This window comes from Tamandua tetradactyla, chromosome X (assembly GCF_023851605.1).
Source record: "Tamandua tetradactyla isolate mTamTet1 chromosome X, mTamTet1.pri, whole genome shotgun sequence".
Lineage (NCBI taxonomy): Eukaryota > Metazoa > Chordata > Mammalia > Pilosa > Myrmecophagidae > Tamandua > Tamandua tetradactyla.
The window spans coordinates 130,899,444-130,920,878 of record NC_135353.1 but is presented as its reverse complement, the minus strand read 5'-3'; the positions used below and the strand labels follow the sequence as shown (position 1 = coordinate 130,920,878).

At 39.3% G+C, this 21,435-nt stretch overlaps 1 protein-coding gene and 1 long non-coding RNA gene across 4 annotated transcripts; one reads left to right on the top strand and one right to left on the bottom strand.

Moving 5' to 3' along the window:
* Positions 1-864: 864 nt before the first annotated feature.
* On the bottom strand, positions 865-4,285 carry LOC143670459 (uncharacterized). 2 transcript variants are annotated; one of them, XR_013169365.1, is made up of 3 exons: positions 3,875-4,285; positions 2,002-2,089; positions 865-997 (listed from the first exon to the last, which is right to left on the bottom strand). It is a non-coding gene; the product is annotated as an uncharacterized LOC143670459 (long non-coding RNA). The 2 variants fall into 2 exon arrangements; XR_013169364.1 differs by having other exon boundaries at positions 865-993.
* DDX3X (DEAD-box helicase 3 X-linked) lies at positions 3,231-18,154 on the top strand. 2 transcript variants are annotated; one of them, XM_077145265.1, is made up of 18 exons: positions 3,231-3,538; positions 3,933-4,069; positions 6,681-6,738; positions 7,644-7,691; positions 9,295-9,427; positions 10,410-10,568; positions 10,648-10,747; positions 11,168-11,303; positions 12,369-12,454; positions 12,651-12,749; positions 12,851-13,011; positions 13,535-13,679; positions 13,759-13,903; positions 14,110-14,291; positions 14,383-14,500; positions 14,760-14,913; positions 15,227-15,363; positions 15,579-18,154. In XM_077145265.1, exons 2-18 carry the CDS (start codon positions 4,025-4,027, stop codon positions 15,656-15,658), a joined length of 1,986 nt encoding a protein of 661 aa, XP_077001380.1. In that variant the 5' UTR covers positions 3,231-3,538; positions 3,933-4,024; the 3' UTR covers positions 15,659-18,154. The 2 variants fall into 2 exon arrangements, with proteins under 2 accessions (XP_077001380.1, XP_077001379.1); XM_077145264.1 differs by having other exon boundaries at positions 3,232-3,538; positions 15,224-15,363.
* Positions 18,155-21,435: the final 3,281 nt, after the last annotated feature.

The window sequence follows — 21,435 nt, the reverse complement described above, 5'->3', positions numbered from 1 at the left end:
CTTTATCTGAAGTCCCAAACAAAGAAGAAAAAAAACACTAAAAAGGCTACTGTACTTTAAAACATAAAAGGGACTGCTTTTGCCTCCACACCTATAATTATCCTTCTGATTTCAGGGAGGGAATCCCGCCCTCTTTGAACTTTATTCCCAAAACACACTAAAGGGAAGTGTGGTCAGGTGGACCCAAGGCCTTGCCCCTGGACCTTATTAAAAACTACCGGCAACCATGAAATCATGAAGTTCGCTAAAGACACTGCAGGTTCTATCTTTTGGAATTCCTCTGACTATTCTTTGTCTTCTACCTGCATAATAGTCTAATTATCTTTCTGTCCCATTTTTTTTAGGTTACTTGGGCACATTATTTATTCACATTGTGATAATGTGATTGTAGTCTATCTCAGTTTCACAGAGTGGTGTTAAAACTTGCTTAAAGCTATCAGTGGAAGCCAAAAATGGATCTAAAGCCCTTACCATGGCCCACATCATCAGTCACATAGAATAGGCATTTGTGCTATTCACCCAACATCAAACATCTTTTGGACATGGATATGCCATGCTCTGCACAGTGCTGGTGCATGACAAGTTCTAGCTTCTTTGTGGGAGTCCTCCCACACACAACTGCAGGGCAACATGCTGATTGTTACAGTGGCAGCTTAAACAGTGTGTGCTGCGAGAGCCCAGTGTCCAAGGCAACCCAACTCTGCTGGGCAAGTTGAGATGACAAAAAGATAGTCACACACACACACACACACACACACACACACACACACATATGTACATGTATCAATCGTGTACTAAGCGCTTACTCTTTGCAAAGCACTTTCATGCACGAGCCCTTAAATCTCAACCACCTTTTGAGGCAGATATTAGTTTTATTCCAGCTGTACAGATAGAGAACTGGAGGCACTAAGATGTCAAGTAAATTACCGTTGGCCACACAGCTTGTAAACAGTCAAGTAGGGATGGGAATTGCCAGTCTCTTTGTCCACTCAGCTGCCTCCAGGGATGTAGGGAGAAGGTGGTAGTGCAGAGAGATAATGTGGAATCAGTATGAGCACTTAAAGGGCCTGGGAATTTAAGAAAGTGAGCAAGCAAAACCTCCCCTAGCTTTAACCATTCCTAACTCATTTTAGGTCACTTCAAATAAAATGTGCAAATAACCACTTTGTAGAGAAGATATGCAAATGGCTACTTAATGGAAAAGTCATTTAGAGTGCTGCAAAAGTTGGCTCATTTAGCTACCTTAAGTGTGCACATCAGTATTTTTCACAAAGTGTTTAAAGACAAAGCTTTGTATGTTTCCCCACTTCCTTTCCATTTTGATATTCCAATTATAACCTGTTGATTAACAAAACACCCTAATGGTTTGAACTGAGTATGCCTCTGAACAGGAGTTAACTGAAAAATAGAAAACTGCTGTATAATTTTAATTCTTTTAGATACTCCTATGGCAGTACTCTCTTCACCGGTTCTGCTCAAATGTAAAATAAAGCTCAGAAATAGGGTAGGCCATACATCCTATTGTTACTACATACAATTTAGAAGGGAAGACAGAACTCACAGCTTGTGTCTTGAAAGTTCTTGAAAGTTCGGATTCAGGCTTAAGCTGGTTAACATGAAAAGGAAACTGAAGCAAAACCACGGACATCTTACCAGTGCTCCATGAGCTGGAGCAGACCCTAATGATCATTAAACCTAATGGTTCTCAAGGGGGTATCCAGGATATCTGTGTGAGTAGTTCTGGTTGTTGCAATGACTAGTGAGGGCTACTGGCATTCAGTGGGCAGGGGCCTGGCATGCTAGATGTTTCACATGCTGGACATTCACATAGGGGTTAATCCTGTTCATGATGATCTACGCCTCAAACTAACACTGTTTTACACAGACACACAAAGTATTTTTCCGCAGTTTCCTTAAACACCATATTTTCCAGGAATGCAACTAGTATCTCAATTGAGGGAAGATTGTACTGTTTTGTTTTAAACTTTACCAGGAGCTCACCATTTTGGAAAATAAGGCCACTTGCAGCGACACTGCGCATAGTACTTGAGTTGTGACAACAGTACACGTTTTCGGTTTGTGTTTTTGGCTGCAGGAGGCAAGGATCATCAGTTAGAGTAAACGTGCAGGAGTCTCTGCATATTAAAATACACATTCTTTCATTATAATTATTTTGCTTTCACTTACTAATATTTTAGTTAGGTTATGTGCTCTGAAATTGTGTGTTGCTAGGTTTAGGTTATATTATCTACAGCTTGTGATTTCAGAAAGATTAAGGGGGCGTTACAAAATACTTGTGATAAAAAGGAAAAGTTGGATCTTTCACAGGGTTCTGTAGTGTAGCCGACAACTATTACAGCTGAGGCAATAGAGACCCAAAGCAGTTAAGCAACTTGCCCCAGGACACACTGTTTATATTCCTACCTTCCTGTCTTCTCTGAATTTCGATTTCAATTTAAAAAATCGGAAAGGGAGCGAAGTAATATGATAAATTATGTGATGGGAAGGAACTATTTGAATTCTGGCAGTAAAGTCCCATTTGGGGGATGGTACAAAACCTGGTGTACTATTTAATTCTTCATTCTGGCTGAGGGTCAGCAGGGAGGGGTAAGAACATTCACAAGAACTAAGCACGTGCTTCCGCTCGCTGAAAGCTAGGGATTCACTAGTCAACACGCTTTCTTCTATTTAAGGGCCTGTGGCACTGAAGCTGGGACTAGGGGCGGCCCTGCCTGGAGTGGGGGTGGAGGGCACAAGAAGCGGTTCCTCCGACGGCAGGAGCCCATTTCCTCCTATTCCCCATCCTCCGCGGCGGCCTGAGAGTCACCACCAGCCCTGGCCGGTAATTCCGTTGCAGTTTCTTCGGCAGGTTCAGATTCCACCCAGCCACAAACACCCCCGACTCCCTGGGGCCCCGGGAGCGGTGTTCACAGTCCCCAGGCACCCCTAACTTTGGCGAAAGCATCGCAGCGCTGATGGCCACCAACTCTAGGGGCCTAAAGTAGCCAAAGTTCAGACGGAGAGCCAGGGTCACCGGGAAAGTGCACAAAAACCGCTGCCGGTCAACTTGTGCATGTCTCATTGTTTCCTCACCGCGGAGGGGGGGAGGAGTGGGGGCGCGCTCTCGCGTCGGAGGTGGGGCCCTCGCGTTCATAGGCCGCGCCCCCGCTGCCTAGGCAACCGCCCGGGAAGCGTTCGGTCAGCGGCGCAGGCCGCCAGTTTCCTTCCGTTTACCTCTACCCCACACCGGTCATCATCCTACCCTCCTTCCTCCTCCTTTTCCCGTCTTCCTTCTCCCCCTCCTCCTTCTCCCTTCCCTTCCCCTCCAAATTCCAAGCACTCTGTCTAAGCCACAGTTCCTTGCTATACAAGATGGCTACCGCGTTCGACACCTGTGGTCACGTGACCCGCCATCTCCTCCGCTTGGGGTTTCTTTTTACCTAGTTCCAACTTCGGGGAAACTACACGAGGAAGAGCGAGGGCTGATTAGAACTGCGAAATATCATGATACCGGGGGACTGAGAGAAAGAAAGGAGAGGTAGAAGATTACAAAGAAAGGAAGAGGGGGTGTGGGGAAGGAAACAGATAACAGGCCTAGGTTTTAGGGTCTACCAATTGGTGGAAAGCGGGAAGACAATCAGTTCTCGCGAGATCTCGAGAACTTCAAGCCATAGGCAAGGATATTACCGGAGAGTTGAAGAAGTGAAGCCCTTCCGAAATACGACAGCATTTGGCGCCCTGAGCTCTACAAGAGTGGGACAACGCTAACTAGAAAATCCCGCGAGGTTAGGACTAAGTGAATGCACAGTAGCCGGGGCAGGTTTTAGCGGTAGGGGAGTGTGGGCGGGAGGGGGCGGGCACACGTCTTACGTACTGACGTAGGAGGCTTTCGAGTGGGTATATTAGGTCCGTGGCCGCGCTGTGCGCTTCAGACCCGCAGTTCTCCCGTGAGAGGTCTTTCGCGGTGAGTCGGAGACAGTCGCTCAGCAGTAGAAGACTCCGAGTTCTCGGTTACTCTTCAGGGATGAGTCATGTGGCGGTGGAAAATGCGCTCGGGCTGGACCAGCAGGTGAGCTATAGTGAATATACATTACTGCATGAATCCCTCTCTAGCTGGCTTGTGGCGCAGCGCTAACTGGTACCCTTGGTTTTTATTTCCGGGGTGTCTCCGATTCCTGGGCTGGAGAGGGGGTCAGGAATGCCGGTTGTAATTGTTGCCTGGGTTCGGGCCCCAGCTCGGCCCGTGGTATTGTCCCCGAGCCGAGCACAATGGCGGCTTTTGTGTGCGTGCGCAAACTGGGGGGAGGGGGTGCGCGCTCTCTCGCGGTGACGCGCACGCGCGAACCCCGACTGATTAGTGACCCGGTGGGGGGCGGGAAGGCGGGCGCCGCGCGGCATTGCGCAGAGGGGTACCTTTTTTTGTTTGTTTCTTTGGCTGCGCTAGCCGCCCAGATTCCTGTCCTTGGAGACAACCCGGCGGCCTCAGTGTTTGTGTGCGGGTGAGCAGGAGCTGGCCTGTGGTCCCGGCATGTGGGAGGGGGTGGCGCGAGCCGGGGGCGGGTGGCCTTCGCTCGGGGTAATGGCGGCGGCCGCCTTTGTGTGGTGCCGGGTGGCTTGACGGCGGGGGCCCGCTAGCAGGAGTGGCCGGGCCAGTGTGCCCCGAGCCTGGGAGGAATTAAAAAGGAGGGGATGAAATGGGAAATGGGCATCTTTATTTCTCCTGGGTTTCCTCCTGCGGGCTCTTTGGCTCCAGCCTCGTTTCCGCAGGGCAGTCTCAGGCCGGGCGCCGCGGCCGGCGAGGCCGCGTTTCCGGAGTGGAAAGTTTTGTGACGCAGAAGATTCGGGGAGGAGTAGTGGGGGAGGGAAGGGGAGGGAGTTATGGGCCGCTGCGTGCGCGGTGGCTGGGCTCTTGAGATAGAGGTTGGGCGCCGGCAGGGACACATCCGGGAGGTTAGGGACTCGGCGCAGCCCTTTCCTCCTTTCTTGCCCCAGATAGTCACTGTGGCAATTCGCGGGTCGGTTTGGGTGGTATCGCGGGTTGTGTATGTGGCTATGTTAGTGACGTTTGACTCGGGGGTAGACCAGAGGAAAATACCCGGAACGTGGCTTAGGGGAAGAGAAAGCATTTTGTCGACTTGGTTGCCGCCTGTGGAGTAAAGAGGCCCTGAGTCTACCTTAACCGAAATCCTCCCTTCCAAGGGTTTCGGGGCAAGGGAGAGGAAAGGGTTATATGGGCACGTCTTCGGTGCCTGGAAGTCTCCATCCCTCTGCAGCAGAGGCACCATCACGCTTCAGAGAAACTGTATAGTGAGCGGTTTGGAGTCTCTAAATAAACCGCTTTGGTGTTTTTCATGAACAAATCGATTATTTTAACTTCTCCAAACTGTCGACACTTAATATGTAGAATGGAGTATAGATACAGGGAATCTGGTATAAAGAACACAAGCAGTTACAACATTTCCATATAGATGGTGCCGTTTTTAAGATTCTGGGCAAGAATGACTCAAATTTGTAATCGATTTAACTAGAGCAATTAGGCATTCAGGAACATTAGAATTAAGCAACAGGCAAATTCACAACTGAAAAAAATGCAATAATATAATCCAGACAAATTAAAAGTATTTAAAGTTACTTCCTAATTCGTATTACAATGTAAAGTTAATAACAAAACTTATGTGTAGTGAAAGTACAAAAAGAAAGTGTCAGATCCGTTGGGATCAGTAGTGCAGAGGAAAGCATGGCAACGCTTTTGCTAATAAAAATTTGGAAATGAGGTGACTGGAGTGTTAACCATATTTAAATTTTTTTTTTTTTTAAAGCATAGCATCTGTTTCCAGTTTATATTGTCTCCATTGATGCTTGCAAATTGGTAGTATCATCTTGAATTTCTAACACAGGCTTTGTAAGCATGTTATGGTATAGCGTATCTCCTTTGCAGACGTGATAAAAGAGTCTGACTTGGCCTTTTGTGACTTATTTTTTAAAAAGGAACTAAATATTTATTTCAGCATGTATAGCTTTTTCTACTGCTTGTATGTGGTTTCTAGTTCGTCATTACAAAATGCCACGAAGAGAGAAAGGTGACTGAGGCTGTTGAGGCTTTGAGCTACCAGTGTACGGGTGGATAGAGATGGAGCTTAAAAGCAATAAAGTATTTTCTTTCAGACCATTAAATGGGGGTTGTGTTGTTTAGTAGCTCTATAACCAGTCTTCTCTGAGCCTCTCATCTTTAAAATTGGAAGAAAATATGGCACCTACATCAGGGTTGAATGGATTAAATGATATAGCTGTGTGTGGAGTTAAATGGTGGGAGCTATTGCCTTTTTGGTTGCTCCTAATAGTGCCACCCTAATTAAAAATACTTGACGTTTTTCAATAATTTTAATTTCTTGAGATTCAGTGTAACTAAAAGGAAAGTTTTATTTTGGAAAATTTATTTTGAATGAGTGAAATTCGGACTTGGTTTCTATTGGTTGTGCTGCCTTCTGCAATATATGTAGTAAGGACTATTTTGCATTTGCTTAAGGGCTCTACAGTCTTGAAAACATTCTTATTTAAATTCTCGTTAGGACAGTTATTTGAACGCGGGTGCTAGTAAATGTTGGAGGGTAGAAGACAAGTTTTGGTGTAATACTTCATTCAACACTTGGGTTGTTAACCACCTAACTTTCTTCTCCTAGTTTGCTGGCCTAGACCTGAACTCTTCAGATAATCAGAGTGGAGGAAGTACAGCCAGCAGTAAGTAAAACATTTAATGGACTGTTACTGACCCTTTATTAGCGCTTATAACTTGTTAAATAATTTCCTCTCCAATTTTTACTGCATAGAGTTGATAATAGACTAGTACTAGTGATCAATCTAAAGCATTCTGGTTTTTATGGTAGTAAAAGGGACTGGTTCTTTTGAGCAAAAAGTTAACCATTAGAAAGAACCTTGTATGATATGCAACTTATCTTTAGAAAAAAAAGTTTGATTATGTCTAGTGTGAATCCTGTGTCCAGCTTATAGGTGGTAGGGATGTGTTCATCCCTGTTAATTAATCAGAACTACATTAACCCAGTACGGGTTTCTGAACATGTACAACATTTTCGTGAAGAACATGAGTCTTAATACAACAAAGCTATACTGAATTTTGTGTTGTTGGTTAGGGTTTTAAATTTTAGCTGTATCATTCATAAGAAAAGATAGATACAAAGGTTTTTTAAAAGATCTTTTGAATATTTAATTCAACCTAGAAGTGAAAAAGAAAGCTAAATTAAAGATTTACTAGCAATAAAGCGAGTTAAGTTTTCTTTACCTTGTTGTGGATAGATATTAATTTCTTTTGCTTCTCATCCGTTCTAGACTGCATACAGAACAACAGCTGACTAACTTTCCTTAAACTCAGCAAACCCCAAATTAAAACTCAATTCCCTTTTTCTAATGTTCCATATGTCTTTATTGCATGTTTTCCGATTTACCAGACTACAAACAGAAAAACCTCAAAGCTAATTGTGTGATATATTTAGGTACTGTTCTTTTAGGCTGCGACGGTAATACTTACGTTGCAACTATTGTTAATTTATATGATTTTTAACAGAAATGTGGTAAAAAAAAACTCTAACTTGAAAGTTCTTAGCTTTTAAATTTTTTATTTCTTTTAGAAGGACGTTATATTCCTCCTCACTTACGGAACAGAGAAGCTGCTAAAGGTAAGTCCTTATAACACCTTTGTAGAGCTAAATTGTCCTGTATTTAGAAGTTAGTCTAGGGAAAATGAGACAACTTGGAAAAGTCTGAAAATTGTATTCCTATGTTTCTGTCAGTACTGGTTCAAATATTAGGGACTTAATTTTGGAAAGAGTTATCTAATTTCACACAATGGAAAACTTTGCATTTCTTATGCCAAACTCTAATGAGGCAAAACGCATGGTTTTGTACAATTTCCCTAGTATTTTGCTTGATCTGTGTTTGTAATGATTTACAACATGGTTTCAATTTGAAACAGTTGGTTGGGTGTTTTACTGTGTAAAACAAACTGCATGATTATAACAACCCATTTGTGTCTATCTTCCAAAGCTGCCAAAATGAAGATGGGGTTATTGCAGAATAGTTAACAGGTATAGGTTTTAACACACTTTGGGCACACTCCCAGTAAGTTGAAGCCAGTGTCTGGTCTTATCTCCTTATCTTAACTGCTTCATTGTAAAGGTTTTGTCTAAAATGTGTCCAAACACCTGGTGTCTTTTCCCATTAAGTTTGTAATGAGAAGTAGAAAACAGTAAATGTTTCATATAATGGGACAGCTATTTGGGTGCCATATCCTCATTAAAATAGATGATCTGAAATTTGAAGAAGGGAGGGTCAAGAAAAAGAACCCATAGGAACGCATGAGTTGCTGTGCTTCTTCCATACGTAGTCTGTATTAGCTTCAGTGTCTTTGACAATACCTGCATGTAAAATCTGTTATTTCTACCAGAAGATTACTTTGTTGATCGTATTCTTGTTAGTTTTAAATTACATATAGAATTTGTCTCTTTTGTCATCGTGGGTGTTCAATATTTCTTAGAATGTGCTAGTTGGAATTGACCCCCACATATGTATATTTAGTGCTTTCCCTCCCCTGCTGAGCAGTGACAAGAATCAAAAGGAGAAGGTAATATCAGAGTTTGTAGAGCTGAAAGAAATCTAACCCAACTCTTTTTTGCTTACAAAGACCCATTGTTCACCTGGCTGTTTAATGGTAGAGAGAAGCAACTTCATTAACAGCTGTCTCAGAATACTTTAAGGTGTCACTGAATCTAGTTAAAGCCTCTACTTAACCAGTTGTTGGGCTAATTTATACCCTCATAATCCCCTCTTACCTGGATGTTTGTTGAAACTGAAAAATACAATATTAATCCTAGTAATCTCTGACACACTAAGAAGAGTGTTCTGAATGAATACCACCTCTAAGAAACATAACGGTAACTTTCCCAGCAAACTCACAACTATAATGAAATGAGTGGAAATTAAATTGTGATGATCTTAAAGAAATACCGTAATCATTGTGTTAGAGGCAAAGCTATTGACCTCTTGGAGGTGTGGTATTCATTCAGAACATCCTTCCTCCTTTTTAGGCTGCCACATTATTTGGTTTAGTGTGTACAGTGTTTTCTAATAGAGGATTAAAGCTTTTAAAAAATCTTGTGTGCTGATGTAACCCAACTTTGAGAAGTCAGTGAGGGGCTTCCAATTCTGAAAGCTGGGATTGTGTTAGGGTACTGTCACCTTCTAACTAATGGAATGAAATGGGTTTCTGCTCTTTTGTTGAAGGATTCTACGATAAAGACAGTTCAGGGTGGAGTTCTAGCAAAGATAAGGATGCATACAGCAGTTTTGGGTCTCGTAGTGATACAAGAGGAAAGTCTAGTTTCTTCAGTGATCGTGGAAGTGGATCAAGAGGACGGTAAATGATTTTTTTGTTTTCTCATCTTACGTGTGTTTGTAATATCAATTGAGCAATTAATCTTTAATTTGTTAAATCCTCATCCTTGTATTCCTATTGACCCTTAAGCGTGGGTTTTTTCTCCCTCGTAGACCGCCTATTTTAGATGTTAAGTATAATGTCTGTTTATTTGTTATGTTTTAAATTGTGATGGTCATTACAACATTGACCCTATTAACACAGAAATTAGATGAAAAATATGAATATACTTTTAGGCACAATGAAATCAGTTTTTTTTTTTTTTTTAATATTTCTCTAGCGTTAAATATTCTATTTAAAAGAGTAAATTCATCTAGTGAATGGCCTAATTTGGTTGGGATTTTTTTGTGGATTCTCTATATGACAATTTTTAAACACCTTATATTTTTGATTACACAAGTGTGGTGAACTGACCTCATGCGCCTAATAGCTGTGGTTAGTCCCGTGTCCTGATTTTTCGCAAACAGGCCTAAAACTCTAAAACATCTCAATTCAGGTAAGGATTATTTTCTACCTTTTACCCAAAGTCTGTCACCCAGGTGAATTGTCCTTTAAGTGGCATCCTAGTGTAACTGGGACAATTGATATTTGGTGCATTAGCTTTTTTCCTTTTCTCTACCACTAAATATATTTGAATGAGCACTTTAAAAATGAAGGTGTAAGATATGTACTAATTATAAATATGTAAAATGTAATTCTTTCAGCATGTGCCAGGCCTATTTAGGCTGTATAATTTTATAGAAATGTAAATAAGGCTGCCAATGTTTAAATATGAAGTTACATAAATAATACAATTTGGTTGATTAGAGGGCCTTAATTGTCAGAAAAGAATAAGCCAGAATTGAACTGTTGACTTCCTTGAAGTTAGCCATGATGTATAATTCAATACAGTTTCAGGGTAGTGGTTAGGAATCTGGCAATGGTTAAATGCTATGATTCTGATTTAATCATTTGTGCTGTTCAGGTTTGATGATCGTGGACGGAATGACTACGATGGCATTGGCAGCCGTGGTGACAGAAGTGGCTTTGGCAAATTTGAACGTGGTGGAAATAGTCGCTGGTGTGACAAATCTGATGAAGATGATTGGTCAAAACCACTCCCACCAAGTGAACGTTTGGAGCAGTAAGTTTTTTTAAGTGTACGTTAATTGTGGTGTAGCTTTTATTATGTAGTGTAACAAATTTATCAATCTTTATTTCAGGGAACTCTTTTCTGGAGGCAACACTGGGATTAACTTTGAGAAATATGATGACATTCCAGTTGAGGCAACAGGCAACAACTGTCCTCCACATATTGAAAGTGTAAGTGTTTTTGCTTACCTCTTAAGGTATAGAGGGAAATATAGTTTCTTGGCGTATCAAAATGAGATGGGTTTCCATGTCTTTAACACTTCTTTTAAGTTACTTTTATTTTAAAAAAGGAAAAAATCTTCTTTGATGTGTGGAAAGCGAGAAGTTGAATTCGTTGTCACCATTAAGAATAATTAACTACCTAAAACAGAAAATTGGAAGAACTCCAAAACTCTGATGAAGACTAAGCTTGAGTGTTGATTTTTCTCATGATGTACCTTGATAAAATTACTTAAAATCAAAGCCTCTTTTTAAGTTGTTTGTAACTTAATTATAAATAAGCTGCTAGTTGTTTGTTTCCACGTTAGTATAAAACACAAAGGGCACCAGAAAGCATTTCTAGCTGTTTAACCTGGTTGAATATCTTGACAGTTCAGCGATGTCGAGATGGGAGAGATTATCATGGGAAACATTGAGCTTACTCGTTATACTCGCCCAACTCCTGTGCAAAAGCATGCTATTCCTATTATCAAAGAAAAAAGAGACTTGATGGCTTGTGCCCAAACAGGTGAGCTCACTTGTTGAGTAAAAAATTGTGAAGAATACCTTAACTGGACTTGCTTTAAGAACAAGAAAAAGAAAGAATGCGTACATTGGAGTATTTAGGTTTCTAAGAAAAACTTGAATCCTGTATTTAGGCTGACCAATATACTTTGATATAGTTAAGGAATAGCTGGGTTGTATATCTGTTGTCTTAGGCTTTTGGATCCTGTATTACCCCTCGTGTTTACGTTCGGACACGTTGGGGGAAGCCTATAGAAAGTCCTTAGCCTGTTACCACTACTGCAACAGGGGAAGATATTGATAAAACATTGTGTCTGGAGTAAGGAGAATAAGATTAGGGATAGGAATGTGGCTGAAGGAACGGTGGCTCCAGGGGTAAAGTAATATCTGCTGTTTTTTGGGAATAGAGATTGTTAAATATATCCCCTGAATCAGGTACAAGTTTTACTCTGTGAGTTTAGCCAGTTTGAAAGAGTGGCAAATTTTCCCCCCTTTTAAGAGTACATAGGACTTGAATAATTTGAGATCTTTCCATCCCTAAGGAAGGGTGAGCATTTTGTCCTTTATATGCTATCAAGGAAATGTTAAAAATTGAAATTAACACTACTTTCGAGGCAAAATGCTTATGGCTATCGTTACAAACATGCTAAGAAGTGAATATCGCATTGTGTTGATCAGGCGTTAGCACACATTTTGTGTTAAAGGAACAGATAGTAAATATTTTTGGCTTTGTAGGGTCATGTAGTCTTTTTCACAATTACTCAGCTCTGCTGTAATAGTGTGAAAGCAGCCATGGATTATATGTAAATTAATAGGCATGCCTGTACCCTAATAAAACTTAATTAAAAAAAATAAGTGGCAGTGTGGGCCTTAATTTGCTAATCCCTACTATGGACATATCGAAGAAATCACTTGGTATTTTTTGCTTAGCTTTTATTATTTAGAAAATGTATTTGGGTATATATAGTTACTAATTATCTGCAGTAATAGGGCAGTTAACATTCATCAGTATTCAAAGGTGATAAGCAGCTTTTTTTTGTAGTTCTATAAAAGTCCTTTTTCTTACCAGGGTCTGGAAAAACTGCAGCATTTCTTTTGCCTATCTTGAGCCAAATTTACTCAGATGGTCCAGGCGATGCTCTGAGGGCCATGAAGGTAAATGTTTCTTTTTAAAGTGGGAAATGATTGTAGAACTTTGTAGATAGCTGTTGAGGGAGCTTTCTAAATGACTAGTACTAAGTCTTTTTCCAATCTAAATAATAAAAGTTTTCGAGTGTGATCCTTAAATTGAAACTATGTTGGTAATGGACTCTTTCTCTATAAAAGTGTTAGTTAAAAATTTATTTTATAGGAAAATGGAAGATATGGGCGCCGTAAACAATACCCAATCTCCTTGGTGTTGGCACCAACAAGAGAATTAGCAGTACAGATCTATGAGGAGGCCAGAAAAGTAAGTATGCATTTCAGTGACTTTTGGCTTTCTCATCAAAATGTTTGATGACCATGTAAAAAATTTTGGTCTTGAAATTGATGAACGTTCTTTGCTTATAGTTTTCATACCGATCTCGAGTTCGCCCTTGTGTGGTTTATGGTGGTGCCGATATTGGCCAGCAGATTCGAGATTTAGAACGTGGATGTCACTTGTTAGTAGCCACTCCAGGACGTCTAGTGGATATGATGGAAAGAGGAAAGATTGGATTAGATTTCTGCAAGTATGTTAATTTTTAAATGTATGTGATTAAACATTAATTGTTTTGTTACTGACTGTTAAGTTTTGTGGTATTTACTAGCATTATCTAAATTTTGAGGTGAAAGAAGATAGTAGGTTATCTTTTTTTTTTTTCTTGGCACGGGCAGGCTCTGGGGATTGAACCCGGGTCTCCAGCTTGGCAGGCGAGAATTCTTACCACTGAGCACTGTTGCACCACCCCTGGAAGGTTATCTTTTAATTAAAAGATTATACATCATAAGGTTGACGTTGAAAAATCCATGATGTTTTAGTAATAGAGACCGAAAATGATGAAACTTGGGGTCACAGTCACATTGTAAGAACTAATTTGGCTGTGTGATCTTAGACAAAATGTATCTCATGGCAAGAAGTATGTCCTGTGTGAGGTGAGGAAGTTGACCAATCTGAGCCAATATGCATAAGGGTAATTACTTCCAGACATAGCTATACTAAAAATTACCTTTCAATTTTCATCAAGTTCTAAACTGCGTTTTTCCCATGAATAGGTACTTGGTGTTGGATGAAGCTGATCGCATGTTGGATATGGGGTTTGAACCTCAGATACGGCGAATAGTTGAGCAAGATACTATGCCACCAAAGGGAGTTCGCCACACCATGATGTTTAGTGCTACTTTCCCTAAAGAAATACAGGTAGTGCTTGATACTGCATATATTATTAAATTTAGCACTTATTTATTTCAGTAGATAGTAACTTTTTTTTCCCTTTCAGATGCTTGCTCGTGACTTCTTGGATGAATATATCTTTCTGGCTGTAGGAAGAGTTGGTTCTACCTCTGAGAACATCACACAGAAAGTAGTGTGGGTAGAAGAGTCAGACAAACGGTCATTTCTACTTGACCTCCTAAATGCCACAGGTGAAATCATGAATAATTTCTTAACATTGCTCTGGTAGCTTACATAATAAGAATCTGCTTGGATCACCTTTTTTGCCTTTGAGCCTTCCCATTCAAAACGTTCAGTTAAAATACTCTATTTTAGTGACCTCCATTTGTTTGTTTACTAAGTGCAAAGAGAACTGTGTTACTGTTGGTAACAAAATCTTATAATTTTTCAAATTCAGGCAAGGATTCACTGACTTTAGTGTTTGTGGAGACCAAAAAGGGTGCAGATTCCCTTGAGGATTTCTTGTACCATGAAGGATATGCTTGTACCAGTATCCACGGAGACCGATCTCAGAGAGATAGAGAAGAGGCCCTTCACCAGTTCCGCTCAGGAAAAAGCCCAATTCTAGTGGCTACAGCAGTATGTATATACCATCTTACTTTCAGATTCAGCATATTCAAATATTTGCTTTCTTTTAAATGAAGTATATATAACAAAAGTTAAATTCCAGGTAGCCGCAAGAGGACTGGACATTTCAAATGTAAAACATGTTATCAATTTTGATTTGCCAAGTGATATTGAAGAATATGTACATCGCATTGGCCGTACAGGACGTGTAGGAAACCTTGGTAAGTGTTTGATCACTTGATGACCTACCTAGTTGTTTCTGTTTTTCATTGTGATGTAAATTTACAGGCTCTTAACTATTATGATCCCTATTTCCAAGGAATGCAGCTATAATATAATTTAGCCAGGGTTTGGTGTCAGTTAAATAGGTAGTAGTTAATATTTTTTTTAGTATTCTACTTAATATTGTGCATAGGAAAGTAAGAATATTACGCTTCTCTGTGGAAGACCTCAGCATTATGTACTTCTTAACTGTTTTAGGCCTTGCCACCTCGTTCTTTAATGAAAGGAACATAAATATCACCAAGGATTTGTTGGATCTTCTTGTTGAAGCTAAACAAGAAGTGCCATCCTGGTTAGAAAATATGGCTTATGAACACCACTACAAGGGTAGCAGTCGTGGACGTTCTAAGAGGTAAAATTATGTTTATATAATGAGGGGTATGAGTGGTCACCTTTAGATTTCTTTGTTTACCCTGAGGAAGTAAGAAGTCCAAAAGTATCTTTTCAAGTATTTAATTTAAAAAGCTTAGTTTTCTTAGTTTGCTGAGATCCTTTAGAAAAAGGGGTCACTGCTGAGGCCTTTAAAACCAGTATTAGGAAAAATGTGGCCAATTGGGGAATTGTGAATTGAAACATCAGGAATTGAGAAGTTTTAACAGGAATTGGGTTATTTAGTAGAATTTCATCTTCATGGACCAACGCACTTTTTCCCTCCTTTGTAGTAGTAGATTCAGTGGAGGATTTGGTGCCCGAGACTATCGACAAAGTAGTGGTGCCAGCAGTTCTAGCTTTAGTAGCAGTCGTGCAAGCAACAGTCGCAGTGGTGGAGGCGGTCACGGAAGCAGCAGAGGATTTGGTGGAGGTAATGTGTTAATTTTTTATCTCTGCTATTTTGGGGGGAAGGGCTTTTTCCTTTTTATCATCATTTTTAAAGCATAATTTAAAACTGCAAAAGTTCAACGCTAGTTTTGGTTTTTTTAGCTTTTCATCAAAGTAATTAAAGGAAGGAGAAAGGAAGGATTATATCTAACAATGGATGACTTAATTAATTTTTCCCTTTTTTGAATCTCTCATTAGGTGGATATGGAGGCTTTTACAACAGTGATGGATATGGAGGAAATTACAACTCCCAGGGGGTTGACTGGTGGGGCAATTGAACCTGCTTTACAGCAGGTCACCCTGCCAAACAAGCTAATATGGAAACCACATGTAACTTAGCCAGACTATACCTTGTGTAGCTTCAAGAACTCGCAGTACATTACCAGCTGTGATTCTCCACTGAAATTTTTTTTTTAAGGGAGCTCAAAGTCACAAGAAAAAAATGAAAGGAACAATCAGCAGCCCTGTTCAGAAGGTGGTTTGAAGACTTCATTGCTGTAGTTTGGATTAACTCCCCTCCCGCCTACCCCCATCCCAAACTGCATTTATAATTTTGTGACTGAGGATCATTTGTTTGTTAATGTACTGTGCCTTTAACTTTAGACAACTTTTTATTTTGATGTCCTGTTGGCTCAGTAATGCTCAAGATATCAATTGTTTTGACAAATAAATTTACTGAACTTGGGCTAAAATCAAACCTTGGCACACAGGTGTGATACAACTTAACAGGAATCATCGATTCATCCATAAATACTATAAGGAAAAAACTTATGCGGTAGCCTGCATTAGTGCTTTTTGATACTTGCAGATTGGTGGGAAAACAACAAATGTCTTGAAGCCTATTAATGGAATTAGTTTCTAATGTGGCAAACTGTATTAAGTTAAAGTTCTGATTTGCTCACTCTATCCTGGATAGGTATTTAGAACCTGATAGTCTTTAAACAAGCCATTCCAGTCATGATGAGGTGATGTATGAATACATGCATACATTCAAAGCACTGTTTTTAAAGTTTAATGCAAGTAAATACAGCAAGTAAATACAGCAATTCCTCTTTCAATGTTTAGGCAGATCATTAATTATGAGCTAGCCAAATGTGGGCATACAGGGAAAGTTTAAAGGTCTGATAACTTGAAATAGGTTTTTAGGAGAATTCATCTACTTAGACTTTAAATGCCTGCCATAAATTAAATTGAAATGGTAGAATGGCTGACCACAGCAATGACCAGCCCTTGTTAGGGCCCTCTATGATTTTTGGTCTAATAACGCATGCTAGTGTTGATGTTTTTTGGTCAAGAGGATATGAACAGGATGAATTATGCAGCAGGCTTTATTTTAAATGCCGATTCACATTACTCTGTTCAAGCTGCGTTGAGATGTTAAACTGGCTTACTATAGACTTTGTAAAAGTGGCTCCAGAAGAGTAACAAACAAATCTTTGAGATCACACAGGTTGGAAATATGTACATAACTGCACAAGGTGTCAATTCTGCTATACAGTGCAGTTTTAGTCAGTTTTAGTTGCATAGGTTTCCATTGTATTTATAGTCTGTTTATGCTAAATCTGGCCAAAGATGAGCATTGTCCACCACTAAAATGCCTCTGCCACTTTGAATTCTGTGCTGATTTTGTGGCCAGAATGCGGTGATCAAAGCGCTCAATCTTTTTACAGTGGCATAGGAAGACGGCAAAAATTTCCTAAAGTGCAATAGATTTTCAAGTGTATTGTGCCTTGTTCTAAAACTTTTATTAAGTAGGTGCACTTGACAGTATTGAGGTCATTTGTTATGGTGCTATTTCAATTAGTCTAGGTTTAGGCCCTTGTACATTTTGCCCATAACTTTTTACAAAGTACTTCTTTTATTGCACATTCAGAGAATTTTATATATATGTCTTGTGTGCGTGTCCTTAAACTTCCAATCTTATTTTGTCTCTTGGAGATTGTTGAACGCAGCTTGTCTAGGAAGGGGATGGGACTAGATTCTAAAATTTATTTGGGACCATGGGAATGATAGTTGAGAAGAAAACTATTTGCACACGACAGATTTCTAGATACTTTTTGCTGCTAGTTTTATGTAATATTTATTGAACATTTTGACAAATATTTATTTTTGTAAGCCTAAAAGTGATTCTTTGAAAGTTTAAAGAAACTTGACCAAAAGACAGTACAAAAACACTGGCACTTGAATGTTGAATGTCACCGTATGCGTGAAATTATATATTTCGGGGTAGTGTGAGCTTTTAATGTTAAGTCATATTAAACTCTTAAGTCAAATTAAGCAGACCCGGCATTGGCAGTGTAGCCATAACTTTCTGATGTTAGTAAAAACAAAATTGGCGACTTGAAATTAAAACATGCCAAGGTTTTGATACACTTGTCTTAAGATATTAATGAAACACTTCAAAACACTGATATGAAGTGTCCAGATTCTCAGATGTTTGTTGTGTGAGTTTTGTTTAGTTGTGTGTATTTTTTTTTCAGTGAATGTCTGGCACATTGCAATCCTCAAACATGTGGTTATCTTTGTTGTATTGGCATAATCAGTGACTTGTACATTCAGCGGTAGCATTTGAGCAAGTTTTATCAGCAAGCAATATTTTCAGTTAATAAATAAGGTTAATCATGTAAGAATGGATTTAAACTTGCTGAATGTAAAGATTGAACCTCAAGTCACTGTAGCTTTAGTAATTGCTTATTGTATTAGTTTAGATGCTAGCACTGCATGTGCTGTGCATATTCTGATTTTATTAAAATAAAAAGTTCAACTGCACAGTCTCCTTTGTTGCTGTCAATTGTGGTTTATTAGGAAAGGTGAAAATAAAGTTGTGCTCTTGCCTGAAGAATTGTAAAATGTTATTTCTTGGTGGCTGTCCAGTGCTGTTTCTGAGCAACGGAATTAACTCTGGTATCATAAATATTTGTAAATAAAAGATGAAGATGGTGTTAGTTTAGACTATAACGAAGCAGGATTTTTGTAATAGATGGAAATGTAAAAGGCTTTTATCAACATACAGTATGATAAATTGGTTTGTACTTTTTTTTGGTATGCTGTTTGGTGGGGGTCACATTTCATTCTTTTCCCATGTGAGTATCCCATTATCGCAAGACCATTTATTGAAAAATTGTGGGGGGTTGGGTGGGTGGGCAGGGAATTGAACCTCTGTCTCCCTCATGGCAGGCAAGAATTAGGCCACTGAACTACCCTTGCACTCCCTTGGTGTATACTTAAAGTAGCTTAATGTGGGTGAAAAAGTCTCTGGTTGACATGAAGGATGGTTGAACAATGGAAGAGTGAATTCTGTTGTAGTCAAGTTTGATAGTTGTCTTGACAAGTGATGGTAAGTATCTATTTAGCAATCAAGGATATCTTTGGAACAGTCAGAGGTGACAGATGGTAATCTACCTTTCATTTTATTTCAACGTCACTATCCATTGCTGTTGGTGGTCACTGCCAGTTAACAGGAAATGGTATTAAACGCATAACTGCGTAGGTGTTAACTTCTAAGAGATTAGATTGAACCATGGGGAATTGCTATTCTGTCTTGGGTAAAAAAAAGTCAATTGTCAGCAGTTTGATATGGTTCAAACTAATGAAACTACATTTATCAGTTAGAAATCTTATGGCATTTGAAGCATAATGGGTAATGTTCATTTTGGACGTAGGGATAAAGAAAAGTCTTGAATTTAGTCAAAATAAGCATGGAAAGAGGTTGCTTTAGGATTGCTATATTAAAAAGATTCAATGACTGAAGGTGGCTCTGGATTTGAGGGTTGCATAAGGTCCCCTTTGAGTTATTAGAGAAGAATGAACACTTAAAATATCTGCTGTGGGAAACTGCCTACATTTTTAATTGTTTGAAATTACTTATAGTTCAGCAGGATTTAGGATTATGATAATCCAAGTTCATAAATGTTTACATTCCACTTCCTGTGGTTTAGTTTGTATGTTTAAAACATGTACACTTAATCCTAGTATCACTCTTGCCTATTACTGGCTTCGTCTCATGACTGAATTTAAAGGCCAAGTAGTTATCTTCAAAAATGGCTTATAAAGAGATGTTGCATGTTTGAAAATGTCTAATGCCTTTATGCTTAGACAATAAAAATTTGTCTGTTATGGGTGGATGCTTCACTTTCCCCTATGCTGCAAGTGGCCTTATTGAATGGCCACAGACTTGCTCTTTGAAACTCAGGATCTTACCTCTTCCCACCAGGGAGGCAGAAGTTTCATTTGCTGCGGATTCAGGGCTTTGAAGGTTTTAAGAATACCTTTGGGTTTTAAAGTTTCCTGTTCCCTTTCTTTTATTACTGAACACAATGTGTTCGGTGCGTCTTTAAGCCTCTATTCCTCTCAGTTTATGATCTATTTCACGTTTAAGTCTCTTAAGGTTTCTTCTAATACTTTCCATTTCTTTCCTCATCTTCATGGGGTTTTTATTCCCCCTGATTTATTCCCCCTATGTATACCTGATAGGGTTGTCTTCAGGAAAATTCTGAAATAAGACTTAAAAACACATTAGAGCACTGTTATTAAATTATAATGTGGAAGAATGTTTTGTGACCTGGAAAGATGTTCATGGAGGAAAACAAGCACATTTACTTTAAGAAGGTGTGTGTGTTGGGGGCGGGGGGCAGGGGGTGTTATGTTTCAAAACAAGAGTTAAACATACAGTTATATTACCCAACAATTCCACTCTTAGGACAATTCTATCCGGGAGAAATGGAAACAAGTCTACATATGAGATCATATCATGTGCAATAAATAGTTCCATGTCTTTCCTTCCCATCTGGATGCTTGCTTTTTCTTGCCTGATTGCTCTAACTGGAACCTGCTTCTAAATGGAAGCGATGAGGACAGACATGCTTGTCTTGCTCTAGATCTTAAGGGGGGAATAGAATGTTACCTCTAGGCTTTTCATAGGTATCTTATTGAGGTGAGGAAATACCCATATATTCCTAAATTTTGTTTTTTAAATCATAGTGGGTAATGAATTTTGTTGAAAAATTTTTCTGCATGTATTGAGGTGATTGTGTGTTCTTTGCCCATTCTGTTAATACAATGTATTACATTTAATTTTCTGATGTTAAACCACCCTTGCATTCCTGGGAAAAATCCCACTTTGTTATAATGTTTACTCTTTTTATGTATGTCGTTTTTGTTTGCTCTCCCAAACCTAATGGCATTCATCTCTGGGGTTCAGACTCAGGAATTTTTGGGTTTTTGAATTTTACTCCTAAAGCTCCTTGGGCAATTCTGATGAAGTAAGCTTAGGTATGGGGGTCCTCTGTTTACTACCCTTTCTATGTCATCTGTTCTAAAACTTCCAATTGGCGGTGTCATGTTTCAGGTTCTTCATAGCAGAAACATCTCTATATAGCCCAAATTATAATAGATCCCACAACCAAATTAATACCAAGTGGTCCCTATAGTGTGGTACCAGTCTACCTCTCAAGCTTTAATTTATTTCCCATACCGTATACTGTGGCCATATATGATGCTATTGTCCAGTAAAAAAAAAAAAGTTTCTGCTAATGGCAGATGAAGTATTTCAAAGAGGGATTTCCGTTCTGAGTCAGTGAGCACCGTTTGGAAGGCTCCTGTTTGGAGCACAGATGTTTCCCAACAGTCAAATCTATAATTGCCTGTCAGTAACTGTTAATAGTGCAGAAGATGCAATATTTGACTAATCCCAAACTTGGGAAAAACCTTAAATCTTTCAGTTTCATCTTCCTAAAATATCGTTTTGAGAGTACTTCGGAGTCTTACTTGAATATTAATTCTCAACATTCACTGACGTTCATTACCATAATGATTCCAAATTTTTAGTAGCATTAAAAATTTTTAAACAACGCATTTTATTTAGATTGAAATCAACTATATGAAATTGATTTTCTTCACAAAAAATATTTTCTGCATTAATCCTACATAAACCAAAACACATTTTTTGTAGACTTCCAGGTTTTGCTTATAAATCAAGATGAGGCAGTCGATATGAAAATAGAAGTAAACAGACAAATCAGTTGTAAGTACCCATGGCCTCTGATTCTGTCTTGAC

Coding starts and splice junctions, on each gene's coding strand:
- DDX3X (XM_077145264.1), top strand. CDS start 4,025: ATGAGTCATGTGGCGGTGGAAAATGCGCTCGGGCTGGACCAGCAG. Junction 9,428..10,409: donor GGAAGTGGATCAAGAGGACG/GTAAATGATTTT, acceptor TGTGCTGTTCAG/GTTTGATGATCGTGGACGGA. Junction 10,748..11,167: donor GTCCTCCACATATTGAAAGT/GTAAGTGTTTTT, acceptor ATATCTTGACAG/TTCAGCGATGTCGAGATGGG.